This window comes from Cnephaeus nilssonii (genome assembly GCF_951640355.1).
Source record: "Cnephaeus nilssonii genome assembly, chromosome: 5".
Classification (NCBI taxonomy): Eukaryota; Metazoa; Chordata; class Mammalia; order Chiroptera; family Vespertilionidae; genus Cnephaeus; species Cnephaeus nilssonii.
In genome coordinates, this window is record NC_137076.1 from 24,352,414 (window position 1) to 24,378,594 (window position 26,181).

General features: G+C 42.9%; 1 protein-coding gene across 1 annotated transcript; it reads right to left on the minus strand.

Annotated features, from left to right (window-relative positions):
* Positions 1 to 780: 780 nt before the first annotated feature.
* Positions 781 to 24,365, minus strand: LOC307099623 (uncharacterized protein). The gene is made up of 4 exons (XM_079771403.1): positions 24,258 to 24,365; positions 13,231 to 13,357; positions 12,752 to 12,824; positions 781 to 9,724 (listed from the first exon to the last, which is right to left on the minus strand). The coding sequence occupies exons 1-4, from the start codon at positions 24,258 to 24,260 to the stop codon at positions 7,495 to 7,497; spliced, it is 2,433 nt and encodes an 810-aa protein (XP_079627529.1). The 5' UTR covers positions 24,261 to 24,365; the 3' UTR covers positions 781 to 7,494.
* Between the last annotated feature and the right edge of the window lie 1,816 nt (positions 24,366 to 26,181).

Here is a 26,181-nt window from a genome sequence, read left to right on the forward strand (position 1 = left end):
TATTCTACTTCTAGTCTGAGAAGTGGAACTGTTCATCAGTTTATAATTTTTAAAGTAATTACTATGTTGTTTTTCATACCATGACAAAATACCATATCCCCAGGAGTAGCACATCGGGTTCCAAAGAGTGTTGATGGTGCCCCTCAAGCATAAGTCATTAATTTGATGAATTTGATTACCTGTTTCCCCTTCACTAAATGTTCCTTAAAAGGGGGGCAGCCTAGGGACCTTGAACCACAGACAGGTGACCTTGGAGACCCAACAAAACAGTGGAAGCTGTTGCAAGACCATGGGTGTGGCTCATTTCTGACTCTTCCTGCAAGTACGGGGGCGTGGCTCCAACAAGGGGACAGGACACCACCTCCTGCACCTGTGCACTTCAGGGAAGGGGAAATCACTAGCACTTTGAGCCCCTTAGTGAGGTGTGGTGCTGCACTGCATTCTGGGAGACAAGTGAGGTGAGACTGACCCCAGGGGTGCTGAGATGTCATTTGCCACAGGCCATGGAGATGAAATTGTGGAGCGTTATTCCACAGGAGTAGGCACCAGCTTTGGTGGGTGGGCTGCACACTGTGGAGGCAGATCTGAGGTGAGGAGGCCAGGTGTGGCAGCACATGCACTTCTGAGAACACAGAGGAGTGTGCACAGGACTCAGGGAAGGCTCTTTAGGGACCGTAGGCTCCTAGAGGCTAGGAAAAGGCAGGGCATCCCCTTTGACGCTGGTGGATTGGAGACATGTGCTTCCTGGCATAAGGGGGTGTTCATGGCAGAGGGGCGTGTTCTTCATGACATGGGCTCTGGGTTCTGTCCCTGCTTCCCCTCAGAGTCACCTGGGGCTACATTTTGCCAATTATGGTTGTCTTCCCAAACACTTAGGAAGAAGGAATATGAACATTAAACTAAAGGGACCACTTGTGCTTATTTTTACATTAGATTCGGCTATTTCCACCTAACTGATCCCATAGCAGGAAATTGACAAAGTGGGACAGGTGTTGCAGTTAAACATGTTTCCCAGAGAGCAGGCACAGATCTGGTTTCAGATGGCAAATGTAAGGACTGGAAAAGGCCTCAAGACCTGCCCTGGGAAGACATGAGGCTGATGTCCAAGGATTAGGTTAGGACATTCCCAGGCTGACCTCCCTTGTGCAGACCAGTTAGATTCCCCATTTCAAATCATATCATTTCCTGAATAGGACTGGAGAACCCTGGTGTCACCTCAAAGGTGGGGGCCAGGAGCCCTATCCCTGTCTCAGCAGGTGTGTGAATGAGGGCAGCGGTTGCCCGAGAGGGTGTTTCACAAAGTCAAATTCAGTATCAAGAACATCTTGTTGTGGCCTGTGTTCTTCTCCAGACCTCTTAGTTCTTTATCAAAAGGATGCCCAGATGGTGGAAGGAGGTGTTACACATGTAGAACAAGCTTACCACTTTTGTTGTTTCACATTGTTTTTAATATTTGCACATGTTGTTTCAAGAGCAGTTATGAGTTTTCATGAATACAGTTACACCACCATCAAGATGGAAAGCACTCCATCAACCCAAAGGAACACAGTCATTGTGGCTGTTTATACTGTATCTGCTTTTGAACACGGATTTGTTAGAGGGTCCTCCAACCCTGGAGCTTTTCCGGAATGTCATGCAGTGGATCACCATGTTGTCTTTTAAGTCCTGTTTAGAAACTTTGACACTGCATTTGCAGTGTCATGAGACTCTAGCAACATTCTTCTGAATTAAAGTTTTTTATATTGGACAATACGGCACACATTAGGACTTCAAAATGGAGATTCTACTATTAAGACTTATGTAAATCGGGACAAGATTTCTGCTTGCCTTTCTTCATTTGCATGGTGGGAGGAATGCTGGGGGCAGGCGATCATAGGAGATACCAATGATCATAAAATCATAAAATATCTATACCGCTAAGAAAACAAATTAGCACTGAAAAAAAAAAAGAAAAAAAAAAGAGGGACCAAGTCTGGATGTCCTTTGCTCTCAAAAGAAAAGCAACACCTTTCCCCCCATGTTTCATAACATCTCTTGGAAGTGTAAACATGGAAATGATCCCTGAAAATGGCATAAATGAGCACAAACGGCTTGGTGCCTTTTGCTGAAACAAAAAATTTTCAGCCATTTTTATCAGAGGCACAGAAAAGGCCCCAGATTGAGGATATCAAATATACCTGCTTTGCTGATACTCTGCCTGCAGGTCACCTTAAACTTTCCTTAGATCATTGTCCTCTGAACAGCAATGGCTTCCTGGTGTTTAAACCAGAAAATCACCTTAGACATGCACAGGAATCACTGTACTTACAGAAAACCTATGATGGGTACAACCTCGCAGATGACCAGAACTATCAACTGGGAGGAACTCAAAAGTTTCAAAGGGTACACAAATTCTGTCACTCCGTTTGAATAATGGCAAAATGATATGCCATTTCATAAGTAACTTTCAAATTATTTCCATTGGTTTTAAATAGAAACACCATGGCCTAAAGCAATTAGAAGTCCCTCATGTCACATACCAATGCCCATATTTAAAAAAATTTTTTAAAATATATTTTATTGATTTTTTTTAGAGAGGAAGGGAAAGGGAGAGTTAGAAACATCGATGAGAGAGAAACATCGAGTCAGCTGCCTCCTGCACACTCCCTACTGGGGATGTGCCCGCAATCGAGGTACATGCCCTTGACCGGAATTGAACTTGGAACCCTTCAGTCTGCAGGCCGAGGCTCTATCCACTAAGCCAAACCGGTGAGGGCCCATGCCCCTATTTTTCATCAAGTAGCACATGCTCTGAAACTTGGAACCATGTCTAGAGCTTTCTGGAAACCCATTGCTATGAAACCAGGAAGGCAGAACTTTGGGGTTGTTTGTCCATTGTTTAAATCCACTCTAGCAGATCCACAAGACTTTAAGAAGCATTACATGGGAGGAAAGATGATCAATGATGACACCCCATTTACTGAGGCCCCTACCCTCCATAATGAAGATATATAATCCACCTCAGTTCACAATGATCTCACCTGTCAGTGTTTGCGCTTACTTTCAACTTTTTTTCTTTTCTTTTTAAAGTATCTCCTTTTGTGTGTTTTGAGATGGACAGTGAGACAGAAACATCAATGCGAATGAACATACATCAGCTGCCTCCTGCACACACCATACTGGGGATTGAGCCCCCAACCTGGGCATGTGCCCTGAACATCAATCAAACCATGACCTCGTGGTTCATGAGCTGATGCTCAACTACAGAGCCACACTCACCTGGCAGCAACTTCATGTTCTAAGACAGGAAAGCTTTTTTATTTAACCATTATCTCCTTTCCCACAAAAACATAAGCACCAGCAATGCTAAAAATTTTTTCTTTCATGACTGGGGCAGGTGTGCTAAATTGGGCATGTTTTCCATGTAAATTGCCTGGAACATGCAGGATGTTGACATTATCATCATGATCATACTTCCACCTGGGCCAGGCAACTCAGTTGATTAGAGCGTTTTCTCCATATGCCAAGCTTGTGGGTTCATTCACAGGTCACACACAGGAATCAACCAATAATTACATAAACAGATTGATGCTTCTCACTTTCTGTCTCTCAAATCAACTTTTTTTAAAAGGTGGGGGGAAAAGTAAATTTCCATCAGCAAGAACGGCTTCTTGGAAGAGAGATCCTAACTTTATTTTCTTTTCTTTTTCTTTTTCTTTTTTTAAAAAATATATTTTATTGATTTTCCACAGAGAGGAAGGGAGAAGGACAGAGAGTTAGAAACATCGATGACAGAGAAACATTGATCAGCTGCCTCCTGCACACCCCCTACCGGGGATGTGCCCGCAACCAATGTATATGCCCTTGACCGGAATCGAACCTGGGACCTTTTAGTCCACAGACCGACGCTCTATCCACTGAGCCAAACCGGTTTCGGCCTAACTTTGTTTTCTTGCTAGGTTTGTTTTCTTTGACAATATTCCCAAATTTATAAACCTCAGATGACCCATAAAGGAGTTGACAAGTCACAGATCTTGTTAAGAAGTATGTGCTTTTATATTAAAATTTATGTAATATAAATACTGAACTGAGGTACTTTTTGGAAAAGTGCCCAATACATCAGAGTAAATATTTCAGTATTTGGATAACAACTGGTTGCTGGCCTGTTGAAAGGAAATACATCTTGTTGAAAAGAAAATGTCACACATCCATCATCACACAGAGCTACTCCATGACCACAATGAATCAAGACAAAAGCAAAGGCATTCATGTCTACACATGTGATCAAGGAGAACAGGTTTTAAATGAATAAAAATAACGAATATTGCTTTTCTCACTAATATGATTTGTGCTTCTTACAATTTTGGTTTAGCATTTTTTCAGCCTTCTAAAAAAATGATTATCATTATGCAAGATAGAATTAAGTTCATTTCCTCCCAGAATTCAATACAGAAAAATGTATTGCTTCCTTGAATGGAAATCATATTGTCTATTACAGTGGTCGGCAAACTCATTAGTCAACAGAGCCAAATATCAACAGTACAACGACTGAAATTTCTTTTGAGAGCCAAATTTTTTTAACTTAAACTATATAAATAGGTACATTGCTATTAACTTAATTAGGGTACTCCTAAGCTGGCCTTTGCTAAAAACTCAAGGGGCCAAAGAGCCACATGTGGCTCAAGAGCTGCAGTTTGCCCACCACTGGTCTATTACAAAGCAAAATATAACCAGAAATCCTTTTAAGGCTGCTGTTACTGTTACATCCTCAGGAAGTTAACAAAACACCATAACATGTCTTAGCATAGGAGTGGTTGGGAAACAGTTAATATTTCATTAAAAATTACAGCCCTGACTGGTTTGGCTCAGTGGATAGAGCACCAGCCTGCGGACTGAAAGGTCCCAGGTTCGATTCCGGTCAAGGGCATGTACATTGGTTGCGGGCACATCCCCTGTAGGGGGTGTGCAGGAGGCAGCTGATTGATGTTCCTCTCTCATCGATGTTTCTAACTCTCTATCCCTCTCTCTTCCTCTCTCTGTAAAAAAATCAATAAAATATATATTTTTTAAAAAAATTACAGAAGCACTGCCCTAGATGGTTTGTCTCAGTGGATAGAGTATAAGCCTGGAAACTGAAGGATCACAGGTTGATTCTGGTCAAGGGCACATGCCTGGGTTCCAGGCTCAATCCACAGCAGGGGGCGTTCAGGAGGCAGCTCATAAATGATTCCAATCATTGATGTTTCTCTCCTTATCTCTTGCTCGCTGAAATCAATAAAAAATTTTAAATTACAGAAGCATATATTAGAAAAAAATGCTCATAATTTGAATCACATACAACCAAAGATACATGAAAACATTGAGACTAAGCTCAGCTCTGAGTGACAGCACACATCCAGAGTCTGCCTGAAATGAGGAAAGTGCGGATTCTCACATGGAAGGACTGGCTCAGAGCCCTCACTGCAGAGGGTGGCACAAGAGCAAACTGTCACGGGGCTCCTTGGCACTGCACCATTGCAGCTGTCACAGTGGGATCTGAATCAGTCAGTAATAGTGTCAACAGGACAAGGTGATTACTAGTCAAATTAGACCTCATGCAAATGCAATCTAGAGAACAGTACGTACCTTTCAGAAAATAGCCCCAACCATGACTGTCTACATTTGTTGCCTGGTGGACACCTATGGGCTTGCAGGAAAAGCCAACCTATGCTGGAACTTTAATGTTGAATTGTGAACATCTGTAAAGCGTCCACCCAACATCAAGGGAAATGAAGCGGTAGCTGGCTATTTTGAGGATATTCTTGGCTGGCAGAGCAAAGATTGAGAAAAACAAACTAAAATATTCTGCTCTTAATGTGAATTCCATACACAATTCCCAGCCAAAAGCAAAACACACACACACACGAAACTAAAACACAGGAGGACTCTACAGTGAACAGTAAGTATGTACAAATATATGGTAAACACTTATTGACTCAAATAATAGTGAATATCAAGTGCAATTGAAAAATTAAAAAAGAACATACAGGCCTATTCATTCAATACCTGTCAGGGCACAGGAAAGAAAACCCATCAATGTCTCTCTCTCTCAAAATGATTTTTCCCTCTACTTCTCTGTCTTCCTCACTCTAAAGCATCAATTTAAAGAAACTAACAAAAAAAGAATGAGTACTGATAATAAAATCTGTCAAAAGTTTATAGGACTTTTTTAATGCTGTGAGTTTTGGGGAGTATATGACTTAATTCGAAACAGGCTTACATGTACCAGTTAGTTACCCTAATAGGATTTCCTTCCAGTGCAGTTTTCAAACCACTCTGAAAGTATTTGTTAAAATTTTTAAGTTTTTTCTTTTTAGTTGTCGATTATACAGCGTACATTCTCACATGATATTGTAGAGATATGAGGCAACATGAAGGTTTTCTTACATTTTTACACTCAATACAATTCTACACTTTGCTTTTTCATGACCTGAGGAAAAGGGACAGCTGAAGGCTTTCCCACCTTCTCTATATGTTTACATTATTTCTCCAGGTGCATTCTTACATGTCCAAGAAAGGCTCTCCCACATTCCTTGTGTTCATACACTTAGACTTGGATGGGAGTCTCTTCATGATTTTGTAAAGAACTAGGATGGCTGAAGACTCTTCTGCAATCTTTACATGACAGGGCTTCTGTTCAGTGAGTTCTTTCATCCTTTCAACAAACTAGAAGAAATGAATGTTTTCTAACACTAACATTTCTAGGGTCCATCCCCAATATGGATAATCATACATGATGGCACAGCTGAGAGATAAATGAAGGCTCTTTGCTACTCTTTACATTAACAGTGTTTATCATTACTTTTTCCCCCCACATGTCTGAAAAAAAAAAAACTAGTTGGGAACCTAAAGGCTTTACCACATTCCTTACATTGATAAGGCTTCTCTTCTTTGAGAATTTTTGTGAATTTGAAAGGATCTGGGATGACGATGGGTTATTCCACATTACTTGTATTCATAGGGTTTCTTCCCAGTATACATTTCATGTATCTAAGAGAAAAGGCATGGCAGAGGTTTACTTCATTCCTTATCCATGAGGATTATTTCTATCATGACTTCTTTTGTCTTCCAAATGTGTGATGCAACTGAAGGCTTTCCCCTAGTGTGTTCTTCCTTGCTTTCTAAGAGACTTGGAGAAACTGCAAATTTTACCAAACCCCTTACATTGATAGAGCTTTTCTCTACTGTGTGTGTTTTCATGTCTGGGCACATGACTGAGGCAACCAATTGATGTTTCTCTTACATCAATACTGCTCTTTATCTTTCTCTTTGATTTTCACTCTAATGGAAAAATATCCACAAGTGAACATTAAGAAAAAAAAAAGAACGAAGGATGGTCAAAGGCTTTTCTACAATCTTTACATGACATGGCTTATTTTCAGTGTGCATTCTTTCATTCATTATGCTTTCTCCACTATGAGAATTTACGTAAATTTGAAGGGAACTGGGATGAATAAAGGCTTTCCCACATTGCTATCATTCATAGGGTTTTTTCTTACTATGAGTTTTTTCATGAAATCGCAGTAAAGTTGGATGAGAGAAAGCTTTACCACAATGGTTACATTCATAAGGTTTTTGCCCAGTATGAATACTTTCATGAACTCGGAGGGCACAGAGATCACGAAATGTTTTACCACATTCTTTACATTCATGAGGCTTCTTTCCATCATGACTTCTTTTATGTCGTCGAAGAGAGGTGCCAAAACTGAAGGCTTTGCCACATTGGTTACATTCATAGGGTTTTTCCCCAGTATGAATCCTCTCATGAAGTCGGAGATAATATGGATCATGGAAAGTTTTACCACATTCCTTACATTCATGAGGCTTTTTTCTGTGATGACTGCTTTTATGATTTGCAACAGAGCTGAGACAACTGAAGGCTTTCTCACATTGCTTACATTCACAGGGTTTTTCCTTATTATGAGATCTTTCATGACGTCGGAGGTAAGTTGGATGAGAGAAAGCTTTACCACAATGGTTACATTCATAAGGTTTTTGCCCAGTATGAATACTCTCATGAAGTCGGAGGCAATATTGATCACTGAAAGTTTTACCACATTCCTTACATTCATGAGGCTTCTTTCCATCATGACTTCTTTTATGTCTTTCAAGAGAGCTGAGATAACTGAAGGCTTTCCCACATTGCTTACATTCATGGGGTTTTTCCACATTATGAGATCTCTCATGACGTCGGAGGTAAGTTGGATGAGAGAAAGCTTTACCACAATGGTTACATTCATAAGGTTTTTGCCCAGTATGAATACTCTCATGAAGTCGGAGGCAATATGGATTACTGAAAGTTTTACCACATTCCTTACATTCATGAGGCTTCTTTCCATCATGACTTCTTTTATGTTTTTCAAGATCGCCTCGATAACTGAAGGCTTTCCCACATTGATGACATTTATGGGGTTTTTCCTTATTATGAGACCTTTCATGACATCGAAGGTAACTTGGATGGGAAAAAGCTTTACCACAATGGTTACATTTATAAGGCTTTTGCCCAGTATGAATACTCTCATGACGTCGGAGGCAATATGGATCACTGAAAGTTTTACCACATTCCTTGCATTCATGAGGAATGGTTCGCTTTTTTCCATCATGACTTCTTTTATGTATTCCAAGATGTTTCAGACAACGGAAGGTTTTCCCACATTGCTTACATTCATAGGGCTTCTGCCCAGTATGCATTCTTTCATGATATCGAAGGGAACTAGAATACCTGAAAGCTTTCCCACATTGCTTACATTCATAGGGGTTCTCCCCAGAATGCATTATTTTATGATTTTTAAGAGATGTGGAAAAAGTAAAATGCTTACCGCATTGCTGACATTCATAAGGTTTTTCACCAGTATGAATTCTTTTATGTTTTCGAAGGGAAGTTGAATGCGAGAAAACTTTACCACAAAGCTTACATTCATAGGGTTTTTCCCGAGTATGAATTATTTCATGACTTCTAAGGTAAGAAGGATAAGGAAATGTTTTACCACATTCCTTACATTCATGAGGCTTCTTTCTGGCATGACTTCTTTTATGACTTCCAAGAAAGGTGAGAGAACGGAAGGCTTTCCCACATTGTTTACATTCATAAAATTTCTCACCAGTATGAGTTCTTTCAGGATTTCTAAGAAAAGTGGAACTGAAAGCTTTACCAGATTTCTGACATTGATAGGGCTTTTCTGAAGTGTGTGTTCTTTCATTTTCTTGAGAGTACTTGGGAGAACTGAAAACTTTTCCACATTGCTTACTTTGATATGGTTTCTCTCCACTATGAGTGTTTTTGTGAAGTTTAAAGTAAATGAGACGACTAAAGTCTTTCCCACATTGCTTACACTCATATGGTTTCCTAGCGATATGTGTTCCTTCATGATTTCTAAGGGAAGCTGAATAGTGGAAAGCTTTCCCACTGGGGCTGCCTGCATGTCTTTCACTATGTTGGTGATGCCTGAAAGCTTTCTCAGGTTCCATACATTTATAAGGGTTTTCTTCATATTCCTGACACAGGTACAGTTTTGGTCCAATGTGAGAGCTCAGGTGGTTATTTAAGGATAAATAATGCATGAAGATTTGCCTACACAACCTGGACTTAGGTTGTTTTATTTCAGTAGGAGTTTCCTTCTTTTCAGTATGATTTGGAGTCTGGCTGAACATTTCTCTGCAGTGACTACCATCCTTTCTTGTACAGAGTCTCTCTACCATATGATTGCTGTAAAAATCAGAAGTATATTATTAATACTCTGTTAACGATTTAATATTTATTACTAGTATGATAAGGACATTTTTACCATTTTCAAGGAAAGTGGGGGGTTTCTGTCCATTCTGATTTTTGAAAGTGGATATCCTAAAACTTCTGAAATAGGTTGGATCATAAATATTATGAAAACACTCATACAGTAGGTCCTCAGGTTACGTCGGAGATCCATTCCTACAGCACGATGGGACGCAATTTTCACCGAGAGTCAGAACCCACCTACATAAGCACTTACGTCAGTCACATGGAGCATGTACACAGCAGTAATAAAGTGAAACAGAGTAAAAAATTTTTTTAAAGAAAGATAACAATTCCTTACCTTTACTTGCGGTAAATACAGTTCTATATAATAAAGAGTAATTTGCAAATTAACCATCACACCCTCACAATATGGCTGCCTACAACCAGGCGAGTTAGTGTGGGATGACCAAATGACTGAACAAGCAGGCTGGGTGGTGCGACCAGGCTAACAGGGGTGTTAGTGAGGGACAACCAAATGACTGAACAAGCTGGCTGTGTAGGGTGACCAGGCCAGCTAGGGGGGCTGTGAGGGGTGACCAGGCCTGCATGGGGGGCAGTTGGCAGCCACCAAGCCAGCAGGGGGGGCATTTGGGGGTGACCAGGCCATTTGGGGGACCATTTAGGGGCAATAAGGATGGCAGAGGGAGGCAGTTGGGGTCAACCAGACCAGCGGGGGGGGGGGGGGGGTTGTTGGGGTTATTAGGCTGGCAGGGGAGGCAGTGAGGGGCGACTGGGCCAGCGGGGGGGGGGGGGGGGGGGCGGGGAGAAGGGGAGGTTTAAGACAGTTAGGAGTGACCAAGCCAGTAGGAAGGGGGCAGTTGGGGACAACCTGACCGGCAGGGGCACAGTTAGGGTTGATCAGGCCGGCACATAGAGGCAGTGAGGGGTGATCGGGCCAGTGGGGGGATGGTAGGGTTAGTTAGGGGCCACCAGGCAGGCAGACAGGTGAGCAATTAGGAGCCAGTAGTCCAGGATCATGAGAGAGATATCCAATCAGTAGTCAGAGGGGTCCTGGATTGGAGAAGGTACGGGATGGGCTGAGGGGACCCTGCCCCCATGCACAAATGTTGTGCACTGGGCCTCTAGTAAATAATAAAACACATATAGCACATATGTACATATGTCAAAATGACAATTTTTCTAATAAATAAACTAGATGCCTGGTACACGAAATTCGTGCGGGGTGGGGGTGTCCTTTAGCTCAGCCTGAACCCTCTTCAATCTGGGACCCTTTGAGGGATGCCCAACTGCCCGTTTAGGCCCGATCCTGGTAGGATTAGGCCTAAATGGGCAGTCAGACATCCCTCTCACAATCCAGGACTGCTGGCTCCAAACTGCTCACCTGCCTGCCTTCCTGATTGCCCCTAACCGCTTCTGCCTGCCAGCCTGATCACCCCCTAACCACTCCCCTGCCAGCCTGAATGATGCCTAACTGCTCCCATGCCAGTCTGTTTGCCCCTAATTAACCTCCCCTGCAGGCCTGGTCACGCCTAACTGCCCTCCCCTGCAGGCCTGGTCACCCCTAACTGCCCACCCCTCCAGGTCTGGTGCCCCCGTACTACTCTCCCCTGCAGGCCTGGGTCCCCCCAACTGCCATTCCCTGCAGGCCCAGTAGCCCCTAACTGCCCTCCCCTGGAGGCTTGATCGCCTCCAACTGCCCTCCCTTGCAGGCCTGGTCCTTCCCAACTGCCCTCCCCTGCTGGCCTGATAGCCCACAAGTGCCCTCCCTTGCAGGCTTGGTCCCTTCCAACTGCTCTCCCCTGCTGGCCATCTTGTGCCGGCCATCTGGTGTCCACATGGGGGCAGCCATCTTGTGTGTTGGAGTGATGGTCAACCTGCATACTACTCTTCTATTAGATAGGATTGAGGCCTGGTGCACGGGTGGGGGCCAGTTGGTTTGCCCTGAAGGGTTTCCCGGATCAGGGTGGGGGTTCCCTTGGGCAGTGGGGTGGCCTGAGCAAGGGGCCGGTGGTGGTTTGCGGGCCTGCCACGCCCTCCAGCAACCGAAGCAAAGGCCCTGGTATCTGGGATTTATTTATCTTGTATAATTGAAACTTTGTAACCTTGAGCAGAGCCAAACCTTCTGCTTGCTCTGTGGCTGCAGCCATTTTTGTTGGGATTTATTTATCTTCTATAACTGAAACTTTGTAACCTTGAGTGGAGGCCTGGGCCTACCGGGTGTGTGAAAAGCTTAGCTTCCTCCATTGCCGGGGAAACCCAAGCCTCCTGCTCACTCCGTGGCCGCAGCCATCTTGGTTGGGTTAATTTGCATAATCGCTCCTGATTGGCTGATGGGCGTGGCTTGTAAGTGTAGCGGAGTGATGTTTAATTTGCATAATACTCTTTTATTAGATAGTATGGGAGATGGAGACGTAATCACAAAATGATGTACATCGAGTCCAACTTAACCCAAGGACTGCCTGTTTTCATTACCGGTACTTCTGTATATTGATTTTGATGAGATTATTCTATGAATCAATAAATTGAAAACTGGGCTGATACAATTGGATTACCTGTTTTTAAGATTGTTTTATGGACCGGGCCCATGTGGCTCAGTGGTTCAGCATGGACCCACCCACCAGGGGGTTGTCAGTTCAACTCTCTGAAAGAGAACATGGCCAGGTTCCAGACTTATTAATCCCTGTGCAGGGTATGCAGGAGGCAGCCAATTAATGTTTCTATGTCTTCCTCTCACCTCCACTCTAAAACCAATAAATACATATTTTCACACCACCGGCATTGCTCAGTGGTTGAGCACCAACCTCTTAACCAGTAGTTCACAGTTCGATTCTCTCTCATCATTGATGTTTGCCTCTCTTTCCCTTTCTCCCTAAGTCTCTGAAATAAATACATATTAAATAAATAAATAAGTAAATGAAATAAATATATAAAAAAACATATTAACAACAACAAAAAAGATGCTCTTACAGGGTAATGCTTTCTCATGTCAATGCAACTCACCTAAGATTCATCCCATGATTTTCATACTGATCTTCACAGTCATGGTCTTCCCATTTTTCTTCTAAAATACATGCTAGAATAAGCATTATAAACTATTAAAGGATATTAGAATGGTTAGATTTTAAGTACACAATGAGCTGTGATCATTCATAGTTTAATTAGCAATGTATTCCGTTTCCACATTAAATTCTTGAAATAGCATTGATGAGCAAGCAACACTAGTTTTACAATTGACTAAATAAGTAACAAACTGTTGCAGGTCAGAGTTGCTATGTAGTCAACCTATTGACCAGGAGGTCAGGGGTCAAATTCCCAGTAGGCCCACTTTGCAGGCTAGATCCCCAGTATGAGGCATACAGGAGGTAGCAAATCAGTGATTCTCTCTCATCATTGATTTTTCTATCTCTCTGTCCCGCTCCCTTCCTCTCTGAAATCAATAAAAATATATTAAAAGAAAAAAAAGAATTTGTGATAACTACCTACTGATGCGAGGTTCCAGAAGATTTCCAGCATCACATCTGTGTAGAGTTTCTTCTGGGTTGGATCCAGGAAAGCCCACTCCTTCTTGGTGAACTCCACATTAACATCCTCAAAGGCCACTGAGTCCTAAAACATACCACATATGTGTGGATGAGACAGACAGCACTGGGGAGCTATACATACTTCATAAGAAGTTTGCATAGGACACATGGTCCCCAACATTCAATCTATGACTTGATTGTAAGACTATCAAGACTTTATTTGGCCCTAACCAGTTTGGTTCAGTGGATAGAGCATCAGCCTGCGGACTGAAGGGTCCCAGGTTCGATTCCGGTCAAGGGCATGTACCTTGGTTGTGGGCACATCCCTACCAGAGGGTGTGCAGGAGGCAGCTAATCAATGTTTCTCTCTCATCGATGTTTCTAACTCTCTATCCCTCTTCCTTCCTCTCTGTAAAAAAAAAAAAAAAAAATCAATAAAATATATATATATTTTAAAAGACTAGTTATTTGCCACATTCACTTCCTGATGAACACATGGAATTTATTGATATGATTTTAGTGTGATCACATCAAGTGTTCATTGCTCTCTAATGTTAGGGTAAAAAGCACCTTGAACAACTTCTATATTAATAGATTAAAATACTTCCATTAAGCCCATGGATTCCTTGTTAGAAAACTCCTCTTCATTATAACCACCATCTGATACAGCAGACCATGAAACATACTGTCATATTTGCATAAATTTTTAATGACTATGAATACAATAAAGGCCTGGTAGCTTTCTCTTCTATTCTTATCACCAATCAGGAGAGGCCAGGAGGTGTGTGGAAAGTCAATTTAGAACAAAATGTACTTGGCCATATTGTCCTGAAGTACTTCAGAGTACAGTAGGTCCTCGGGTTACATCGGAAATCCGTTCCTACAGTGTGACGTAATGTGGTTTTCACTGTTAAGTCAGAACCCACCTACTTAAGCACCTACGTCACTCACATGGAGTACATACACAGCAGTAATGAAGTGAAACAGTAAAAAAAATGTAAAAGATAACAATTCCTGACCTTTGTTTGAGGTAAATACAGTAAATAATATAAAAAACAGCCCTAACCAGTTTGGCTCAATGGATAGAGTGTTGGTCTGCAGACTCAAGGGTCCCAGGTTCGATTCCGGTCAAGGGCATGTACCTTGGTTGCAGGCATATCCCCAGTGGGGAATGTGCAGGAGGCAGCTGATTGATGTTTCCCTCTCATTGATGTTCTAACTCTATATCCCTCAGCCTTCCTCTCTGTAAAAAATTAATAAAATATATGAAAAATAATTATAATAAAAAATAAAGCATATGTACATACATCGAAATGACAGAACTTTTTAAAAATGTATATATTTTATTGATTTTGGAGAGTAAGGAAGAGGGAGAGAGAGACAGAAACATCAATGATGAGAGAGAATCAGTGATTGGCTGCCTCCTGCATGCCCTCTACTGGGGATCGAGCCTGCAATCAAAGGCATGTGCCCTTGGCTAGAATTGAACCTGGAATCCTTCAGTCTGCAGGCTGACGCATTGAGCCAAATCAGGTAGGGCACTTTTTGTGTTTTTTTTTAATAAATAAATTGGAGATGGAGACATAACCATGAAATGACATACGTCGAGTCTGACGTAACCCAAGGACTGTCTGTGTTAGAAGTAGTCAGATACACCTGAATAAATGAAAATATTCTTGAGGATTATGAATGATCATTTCTTGTAGTAATATTTGTTAGTTTGACCTCCTTTTGCCTCTCTCATTTCATGGAAATAGGACATTAGAGTTAGAGCTCAGGCATGAGAAAGACAACAACTTCACCCTCTACTAAATTCCTCTACTGATGATTTTTAGGACATATAGACACATAAAATCTATCTATATATATAAAAGGGTAATATGCTAAGTGTCCCTCAACCCATGGCTATGACACACACTGACCACCTGGGGGTAGACGCTTGACACAGCTGTGACGCACACTGGCTATTAAAAAAGAACTGCACCACAGACCTGGCGCCGACAAAGCAACACTCGGCTTCCTCCAAGTGGGACACAGACTCCGCCACCACGCTGGAGCAACAGCCCACCGAATCATAGCTAACACTGCCCATGGTACATAATTCAGCCACAGCCCAGCCCATCCTGGAAACGGTGGGTGGGGGTGCCAGGTAATGACCTCATGTAACAACGATTGGCTTCCTCTCCCTAACGACAGGGCATTTAACAATAAACGGCAATACGGACCTGGCGCCCAGAAAGCAACACGCGGCTTCCCCCAAGTGGAACACAGTTCCTGGCACCACTCCAGTGTGAAACCCCACCAAATCGCAGCAAACGCTGTCGAGATCCAATGGTGCAAAATGTGGCCCACAGCCCAGCCGAGCCCAGAAGCAGTGGCTGTGGTCAACAGGTAATTTTGTCACGAAGCAACGCCTGGCTTCTTCTCCCTAGAGAGGAGTATCCTTGGAATTTCTTCAGCCCAGGAACATGACTTGTTTATAGCCAGGTGCAAAGATTTTACACTTTAACCAAATATCTGTGAAACATTTTCAGGTGCCTCATCTCATTTGATCCTCAGAGAAGTCCTGGACAAGGTAGATAGGAGACTCGGTAGAATCCTATTTTCTTTTCATTAGCTGGAAAATGAAGATTTATAAAGGTTAAAAACTTAACCCGACTGAAAAGAAGTAAGAAATGGTGGACTAGAAAATGACTTCAGGTTTTCTCACTGTGCAGAAAACAGTTTAACACTGCTAGAAGGAAATATTTCACCCTTTGTTCTCCCTGCGTGATCTACAATAATATTGTGCTTCATGTTGATATTTACTGCTGTGTTACTGACAATTACCTGAAAGAGAAGCTGGGGTGCTTCACTGGGCTGGAAAAACTTTAGTTAAATCAGAAAGCAGGTCTAATTAAGCAAGTTTATTTATATACATAAAGCTCTTGCTGGCATCAATCACACGTGTGTGTTTCTATCTGTCATCGTTGTTCGTGAATTTCGTTGACACTTCTATTATGGAGAGCGGGCAAATAATGATATTAAAATATTTCTTCTAATTAATTTCCCTACAATGTGCACAAATTCGTACACTGGGCCTCTAGTATATATAAAAGCCTAAGAGACCATCTGACTGCTAGCTATGAAGCACAATGACCACCAGGGGGCAGTTGCTCAACACAGGAGCTTCCGAGCTGCAGTAACTTGGTAGCTGTGGTTCTCGGGTGACATACCCAGAACCAGAGAGGAGGGAGCCCGAGTCCGGGGTGTGTCACCTAAGAACGGCCCTCTCGCAATCCGGGTCCCCTTGGAGGGTGTTGTAGAGCTGGTTTCGGTCCAATCCCCGAAAGCCAGGCTGAAGGACCCTACCAGTGCACATTGGGCCAATAGTGAAATCATAAGATCACATGCAAAAAAGTCTTTCTGACAGATTTAACAATGTAACCAGGGCCTGGACCTGAGGAACAATTTAAAACTTGGCATGTATAAGGCCCTTTATTAAAATATGCTACTAGTATATTTTCATGTTGAAACAGCACATGATGACAAAATATATAAGGAGCCAGGGGATACTGAAAATATCAGGTGTGAAACTCTGTAAAATTTACCTAAACAGTATGTTCTACATCTGAAATATACAAAATAAAATTAAATGTCAACTGTAATTGGAATGTACACTGTATGTTTTTTATGGTTGGGAAAAATTAATATCACTAACATGTTCATACTACCCAACGCAATCTATAGATTCATTGCAATTCCTATCAAGATACCAAGGGTGTATTTCACATAACTAGAACAAATATTCAAAAATTTTATATGGAACCACAAAACAATATTACTGAATGCCAACAGTAATATTGAGAAAGAAGAACAAATGTGGATGAATCACCTTACATAATATCCAACTGTACGACAAGGCCATAGTAATCAAAACAGCATGGTCCTGGCATAAAAACAGCATATAAATCAGTCGAATGGAACAGAGAACCCAGAAATAAACCCATGCCTTTAAGGTGAAGGAATACTAGACAAAGGAGGCAAGAACATACAATAAAAATAGTATCTATATAATAAAAATGCTCAGTGACCGTTACGGCGGAATGACCAGAACGGCCAGTTGCTATGATGCACACTGACCACCAGGGGGTAGACACTCAACACAGGAGCTGCCCCCTGGTAGTCAGTGCGCCAGAAGCCAGGCTCACAGCTGGGGAGCGCAGGTGAGGTGTGCGAGCATCTCGCGCCTCCAGCAGGCCAACAGACTGCAGTCCTGACACTCAGGTGGTGGGGGTGCAGCCACAATGACCACGGATTCCCTGCTGCCGGCCCCTGGAACTCTCCTTTCAGACCCTGCAGCTGCTCTGTGCACCTTACCTATTGCTCTCTGGGTCTGCAATTTGGGCTCAGGAAAATCCCAGAGGTGCTTCACGCACATACTGCCTAGACCGGCTCCCATCTCGAGAGTGAGCCCCGGTGTAGTCCAGCCCAATGACCAACACCCACACATGTCCAAGGGCCAGCCCTTCGCAACTTCCACCTACCACCCAGTCTCGGTCCCATCTCCAGGAAAGGTGGGAGAAATGGATAGAGAACATGTTTGAAGAAATAATGGCAGAAAACTTCCCTAACCTGATAAAGGAAAGTCACACAAGTTCAAGAGGCACAGAGAACCCCAAGCAAGAAGAACCCTAACAGGCCCAGGCCGAGACACATAATCAAAATGCCAAAAATTAAAGACAAAGAGAGAATCTGAAAGGCAGCAAGAGAAAAGCAAACTGTTACCTACAAAGAAGTTCCCATAAGGATGACACCTGATTTCTCATCAGAAACTCTACAGGCCAGAAAGGAAAGGCATGAAGTACTCAAGGTAATGGAAAGCAAGGATCTGAAACCAAGATTACTATATCCAGCAAGGCTATCATTCAAAATTGATGGTCAAATAAAGAGCTTCCCAGGCAAAAAAAAAAAAAAAAGGCTAAAGGTGTAAATCCCCACCAAGCCAGCTTACAAGAAATGCTAAAGGGGGCAAAGGACCTAAATATACACTTTTCAAAAGCGGACATACAGAAGAACAAGAGACATATGAAAACATGCTCGCCAAAACCGGTTTGGCTCAGTGGATAGAGCATCGGCCTGCGGACTGAAAGGTCCCAGGTTTGATTCCGGTCAAGGGCATGTACATTGGTTGCGGGCACATCCCCGGTGGGGGGTGTGCAGGAGGCAGCTGGTCGATGTTTCTCTCTCATCGATGTTTCTAGCTCTCTATCCGTCTCCCTTCCTCTCTGTAAAAAAATCAATAAAATATATTAAAAAAAACACACACAAACATGCTCAAAGTCACTAATTATACCAGAGATGACAATCAGGTACCATCTCACACCTGAAAGAATGGCTACCATCAAAAAGTCAACAAATGACAAGTGCTGGCGAGGATGTGGATAAAAAGGTACCCTGGTGCACTGCTGGTGGAAATGCAGATTGGTGCAACCACTGTGGAAAAGAGTACAGAGTTTCCTCAAAAAATTAAAAATGGAACTCCCATTTGACCTAGTAACCCCACTTCTAGGAATATTTCCTAAGAAATCAGAAACACCAATCAGAAAGAATATATGCACCCCTATGTTCATAGCAGCATAATTTACAATACCAAAGAGTTGGAAACAGCATAAGTGCCCATCAGCAGATGAGTGGATTAAAAACCTGTGGTATCCCTACCTGGTTTGGCTCAGTGGATAGAGCGTCCACCTGCTGACTGAAAGGTCTCAGGTTCAATTCTGGTCAAAGGCATGTGCAGGGGGCATGCAGGAAGCAGCCAATCAGAGATTGCCTATTATCACTGACTTCTTTTCTCTCTCTCCCTTCCTCTCTGAAATTAATAAAAAATATATTAAAAAAATAATAATAATAAATAGTAAGTAAAAAACTGTAGTACATCTACACAATGGAATACTACGCTGCTGTAAAAAAGAACTTCTACCATTTGCATCAGCATGGATGAACCTGGAGAGCATTATGCTAAGCAAAATAAGCCAGTAAGAGGAAGATAAATATCACATGATCTCACTCATTTGTGGAATATAATGAACAACATAAACTCATGAAAAAAAAATAGATCTATAAATAAAAAAGCATCGAACAGACCGTCAAACCTCACAGAGATGGCAGGGGAGGGAGGTGGATAAGACATCAACCAAAGGACTTGTATGTATACATATCAGCATAACCAATGGACACAGACAGGAGGGGATGAGGGCATGTGCTAGGGGAAGGAGCAGCTGGGAGAGGTCAATGGGGGAAAAAGGAGATATATGTAATAACTTAAACACTAAAGAATTTAAATTAAGGGAAAAAAGAAATGCTAAAGGAATTATTGTAATGAGTAGAATAAATAAAGAAACCTAGGTATACAGAATTAAAATGGCAATAAATAACTACCTAGCAATAATAACCCAAAATGTAAATGGATTAAATGCTCCAATCAAAGGGCATAGGGCAGCTGAATGGATACAAAACCTTGATCCAACTATATGCTGTCTACAAGAGTCCCTCCTCAAAAAATACCCAAAAAAAACCCCAGCATGGTACTGACACAAGAACAGGCATATAGATCAAAGGAACAGAACAGACACACCAGAAATCGAACCAAGCCATTACACTCAATTAATATTTGACAAAGGAGGCAAGAGCATACAATGGATTCAAGAGAGTCTCTTCAATAAATGGTGTTGGGAAAATTGAACGGACACATGGAATCAATGAAACTACACCACCAACTTACACCATAAACAAGAATAAACTCAAAATGGAGAAAAGACTTAAATGTAAGTCATGAAACCATAAAAATCCTAGAAGAAACCACAGGCATCAAAATCTCAGACATCTCTCCTAGCAATATGTTAATAGATACATCTCCTAGGGCAAAGGAAATAAGGAGAAAATAAACAAATGGGACTACATAAAAATAAAAAGCTTCTGAACAGCAAAAGTAAACATCAACAAAACACAAAGGAGCCCACTGTATAGGAGAACGTATTTGCAATGATACATCTGATAAAGGGTTAATATCCAAAATATATAAGGAACTCATACAACTTAACAGAAAAAATACAAACAATCCAATTAAAAAATGGGCAAAGGACCTAAAAGACACTTCTCCAAAGAGGACAAGCAGATGACCAGGAGACATATGAAAAAATGCTCAAAGTCATTAATCATCCGAGAAATGCAAATCAACACGGCAAGGAGGTATCATCTCACACCTGCCAGAATGGCAACCATTAACAAAGTGCTGGCGAGGATGTGGAGAAAAGGGAACCCTAGTACACTGCTGGTGGGAATGCAGATTGGTACAGCCATTATGGAAAACAGTATGGAGTTTCCTCAAAAAATTAAATATGGATCTGCCATTTGACCCAGTGATCCCACTTTTAGGAATATATCCTAAGAAAACATGAAATACCAATCAGAAACAATGTATGCACCCCTATGTTCATAGTAGCTAAAATCTGGAAACAGCCCAAGTGCTCATCAGTAGATGAGTGGATAAAAAAGCTGTGGTACATTTATACCATGGAATACTTTGCAGCAGTAAAAAAGAAGAATCTCTTACCCTTTGAGACAGTATGGAGGACCTGGTGAGTATCATGCTAAGTGAAATAACTCACTCAGAGAAAGACAAGTATCACATGATCTCACTCATATGTGGAATCTAAGTAACAAAAAAGTAAACTGATAAAAGGAGTGGATCCAGACACATGGAAGCATGGAACAGAGTGCGGAGTCTCAGAGGGAAGATGGGGGAGGATAGTAATAAACCAAAGGCCTTGAATGCATATATGCCTAACCAATGGGCACAGACGATAGAGATCTAAAGACCTGAAGTGGGGGGATGGGGGTGCGGGCGTGCGGGGACAGGAGAGGGATGGAGAGGTTCAATGGGGGGGTGGGGGGGGGGAAGGTGACATATGTAATACTTTTAACAATAAAAAATTATTTTTTTTAAAAAGGAAGTACAAATGGGTAATTATAAAATAGTGAGTGGCATGTAAAGTATAGCACAGGAAATATAGTCAATAATATTCTATTAACTATGTGTGGTATCTCATGGGTATTAGACTTAGTAACTTATGTACATGTCTACCAGTAATCACTATGTTGACACCTAAAACTAATATATTTTGTCAACTGACTGAAAAATATAAAAATTAAGCCCTAGCCAGTTATCGCTTAGTGAATAGAGCATCGGCCCGTGGACTGAAAGGTCCTAGGTTTGATTCTGGTCAAGGGCACACACCTTGGATGCAAGCAGTCCTCCCCGGCCTGGGTCCTGGTAAGGGCACGTGCAGGAGGCAATCATTCGATGTGGTTCTCTTGCATCAATATTTCGTTCTGTCTTTCCCTTTCTCTTCCCCACTCTCCAAAAATCAATGGAAAAATATCCTTGGGTGAGAATTTTAAAAAAGGAAATGGTGCAGGATTTGGAAACAGCCTAAGTGTCCATCAGCAGATGAGTGTATTCGAAAACTATGGTACATCTACACAATGGAATACTTCGCTGCTATGAAAAAGAAGGAACTTTTACCACTTGAAACAGCATGGATGGACCTGGAGAGCATTGTGCTAAGCGAAATAAGCCAGTCGGAGAAAGATATATATCACATGATCTCACTCATATGTGGGATTATAATGAACATAAACTGATGAACCAAAATAGATCCAGAGACTAAGAAACACTGAACAGACAGTCCAATCTCAGAAAGAAGGGAGGAGAGGGGAGAGGGGTAAGAGGTCAACCAAAGGACTTATACGCATGAATATTAGCATAGCCAATGGACATGGACAAGGGGGCAGTAGGGGCTTGTCTTGGGGACAGTGGATGGAGGGGAGGTGTCAATGGGGAAAAAGGAAATATATGTACTACTTCAAACAATAAAAATAAAGAAAATGGTGCACACACACACAGGAATATTATTGTATTATTCAGCCATTAGAAAAGGAAATTCTGCCACTTATAACAACACATTCATGGACGTGGAGGGCAGGATGCTTTGTGAAAGAAGTCAGAAAAAGAGAAATGCCATGTGTTCTCACTTATCTGTGGAATCTTTAAAAAACAACTCCATAGATGCAGAGCACAGACTGATGATTGCTAGAGGTTGCAGGAGTGGTGTACGGGGATGTGGTGGGGTCAAATGGATGAAAGGTGTCAAAAGGTACAAACTTCCAGTTATTAAATAAGTCATGGAAATGCAGCTTACAGCACGGTGACTGCAGGGAGTAATACCATATTTCAGATGTGAAAGTTGCTAAGAGTAAAACTTAAAAGTTCTCTTTTCAAGAAAAAAATATTCTGTAAGTATATATGATGACAGCTGATAACTAGACTTATTCTGATGATCACTTCGAAATGCAATACATATAAACATCAAATCATTATGCTGTACACCTTAAACTAATATAATGTTGTATGTCAATTGTAACTTAATAAAAAATAAAATCCCTTCTATAAAACAGAAAGATTACAGTGGATTTGAAAAACTGCAATCACCTAGTGATGCCATACCCATCACAATGTCATAGGGAAATGCATTGCTCAGATGTTTATGATGATGCTGGTGTAAACCAACTTCCTGTGCGGCCAGTCCTGTGAAAGTCCAGCACATACAGTTACGCTCACTACATAGAAACCTGATGATGAGAAACTGGTTCCTGTATTTGCTGTACTATCCTCTTTATCTTTGTGAGCTTTCTACTTAGTGAAAGAAAACTTTGCTGTGAAGCAGTATGCTGTTTGATGCGGGCAGCAGCCTCAGAGGTCTTGTGCTGACTGAGCCTTTTGATTGCATCATTGCTCCTGGACTTGATTGAATCTGTTTTTTTGTAAATTTCCTGGCCTAAGTGTACAGTGTGATAAAGTCTACAGACGTGCACAGTAACGTCCTAACCAGTGGTCGGCAAACTAGTCAACAGAGCGGCAAACCGCGGCTCGTGAGCCGCATGTGGCTCGCGAGCTGCAGTTTGCTGACCACTACAATCCTAAACCCCATCTTCCCTTCTCTGAGTCACAGCATCTTTATCAGCTGTTTGTTTGTGGTGCTTTTCAAACGGTTAAAAACAAAATTCAGCTGAATAAATTGGAAGGTCTAATTAGCTTGATTCCCATTCAAGAATCCGGCCGCATCCCATCTAGTAAATAGAATCTCAAAAGAGCTGTTCAAAATGGAAGGCCTTTACTATTATAGGTAAAACGAAGTGGCTTTGACAGTTTATTAGTAAAAGAAAAGAGGGATTGCTTCAGGCAGGGTCACCCTTCCTTAGGGGAAGGAACAGCAGGAGGCTTTTAGACAGATTAGTGTTGAACAGCAAGTTGCAGAGTGACTGGGTTAGAATTTTACTCCTGGGAGAGGTGAAATGCAGTTACAAACAGGCATGCACCCCTGAACCTGGGGAGTCCCTCTTGAGGCTGTTTTGTTGTTTTCAGTTCTCTTACACACACCTGCATGGTGTTTCCTACTACACCCCTAGGGGGAATGAATAGAAATGCAGGCATTTGCTGCAGAGCTAGGCCTGGGGGACAGGGGGTGGACTTGAGAGCCTGCTCCACAAACATCAAAACCCAGGAGAAAACGGGATCCTTCTGGAGAGAAAGGAGGAACAGGGGACCCCACAGACCACAGCTCCTCCCAGGAACGAACCGCGGAGACCGGGTCACCATTGTCCCCACTGACCCTCCACGCGGTCACCGCACCAACTGCGGAGCCGGGGATGTGGGTGCAGAGCTGCCCAGACTCGCTCCGCAGCCGAAGGCCCTGCCGCGGGGACAAACCGGACCCCGGGTCCCGGCTGGGCCCCCCACTGCGAGCCCGAGGGGCCTGCGGTTTCAGCGGAGCCCCCGGGCGCCTGGGGTCCGCAGGCCCCGGACCTGACCGAGGAGAGACGGTCCCGCCCCGGCGGCTCCACCCGCCCCTCCTCCCCGTCTCCGCGCCCGGCCGCACACTCACCATTTCTGGTTTCCTGGGCCCCCTGAGTCCCGCCTGCGGCTCCCTCCACCTTACAGACCGCAGATGGAGGAATGACGGAAGAGCAAGGGAGACATTATCTGAGTGAACTTCCGCGGAACAGCAGAGCCTAGCCCCACCCATCTGCCCCCCAATAGCTCCACCCTCCACCCGCCCCCACCGCAGCAGCTTCACCCACCTGGCGCCCAGCTCAGGTGACAGACACTTCACAGACGTCGCCCTCTGGCGCCTGAGGTGCACAGGCCTGAGCCCAAAGCAGCCAAACCCCTCTCCAGGGACATTTGCACTGAGAGGCAGCGCTGAGAGTCCCCAGGGAACAGTGGTCCTTCCTTGCAAACACACACACTGAAAAGGCACCTAATGAGGAGAGAGAGAGAGAGAAAAAAAAGGAGATATATGTACAACTATATGTAATACTTTAAACAATAAAAAATAAATTAAATTTAAAAAATAAAAGGCACTTAATGAATCTGACTCAATTTTGATCTTTGTTGACAATTGGAGTTTTACGTGTGGATTAGCAAAAAGGTGCACAGGCTCAAGGACCAGGGATGCCTTAGGGTGGTGTCCTTCCAGAACTACAGCCAGATTCCCAGAAAGAGCATTGAAACCAGAAACAAGCCATCACGTCCAGCGGGAAAAGTGACTTCTGCGTATTTAGAATCGTTACCTTTAGAAAATGTTTTTCACATGAAAAGCTGTGTTCCCACTGGTGATTCAGTCACGGTCCTCCGAGGTCATGAGCCACCCCTTACTTGTGGTTATCTTGTGGGCAGTTCCACAGACCCACGCAGAGCAAGGAGATGGGCCAGGTACAGAGGTCACCAGGGTGGAAGGCCCAGGTGTCCAGCAATGGGCAGTCAATTGTAGGGTGGGACCTTGTCCCCAGGGAGACTTTTCCTCCTCTAGCTCCAGGTCCAGATAAGCAACAAAATGCCAGAGCTGACATCAGGACCAGCTGCATTGAATAATGACCCCTGTTCTGGTGCCGGCCAATCCATCAGTGGCGGCCACATCCCTGAATGGACACACCTGGAAAGCTACAGAATATTCCATTCAGCTCTTCCCCTGGGACCTCCCCTGAAATCTCCACCCTAAAACCTTTAGGAAGGAGGACCTAGCACTCTCCCTCCCTGGAGCACACCTGTACTTTTCCCTTCCCTTCCATCTCCTCCCCAGGCAGGTTACCATTAGCTTGCACTCCCAAGCTCCAAGGGCCCTTCCGTTACCTCCTTAACTCCTTTCCTAAGCCCATTTCTTCTAAGACTTACTTCTCACACCTCTGTAACTTACCCAGTAAATGTTCTCTTACACTTTGTGTCTTGCTCTGTATTCTTTCCTAGCCAGAACCAAGTACCCAGGCTGCTGAACCCATGTTTGGTCTGAGCCCAGTCAGACACCTGGTGCCATTCCTGTTGCCTACCACAGTTACACTGTTTAATCCAGTAATAATGAGATTCATCAGAAATCTGGATTTCATCTGTCAATGTAAGAAACATTCAAACCTAAAGAGAATTTTTCTGAGTATATTGTCAGGAAGCAAAAGTCAATGGATTGAGATATCGTTCCAAGGAATGGCAGTTTTGTACCTTCTCTATAAAAATAAAGTGTAATATGCTAATTAGATGAGATATCCTTTTGGAAGAAGCCAGGGATGCGAGGGAAGCTAAGGTCCCAGGTGCCTGTCCACAGCCAGAGGGAAGCCTGGGTCCCAGTTGCCAGGGGGAAGCCGGTGCCAGTAGCACGAATTCATGCTTGCACGAATTTCATGCATTAGGCCTCTAGTTTTATATATTATAATCAGAAGAGAAGATCCAAGGGGGTTACATGAAATCCATTGGTGATACATTAGGGGGTAAGAGCAGGTGGCTCCTGTAGTCTCCATCATGGCAAACGCAAGGGCCAG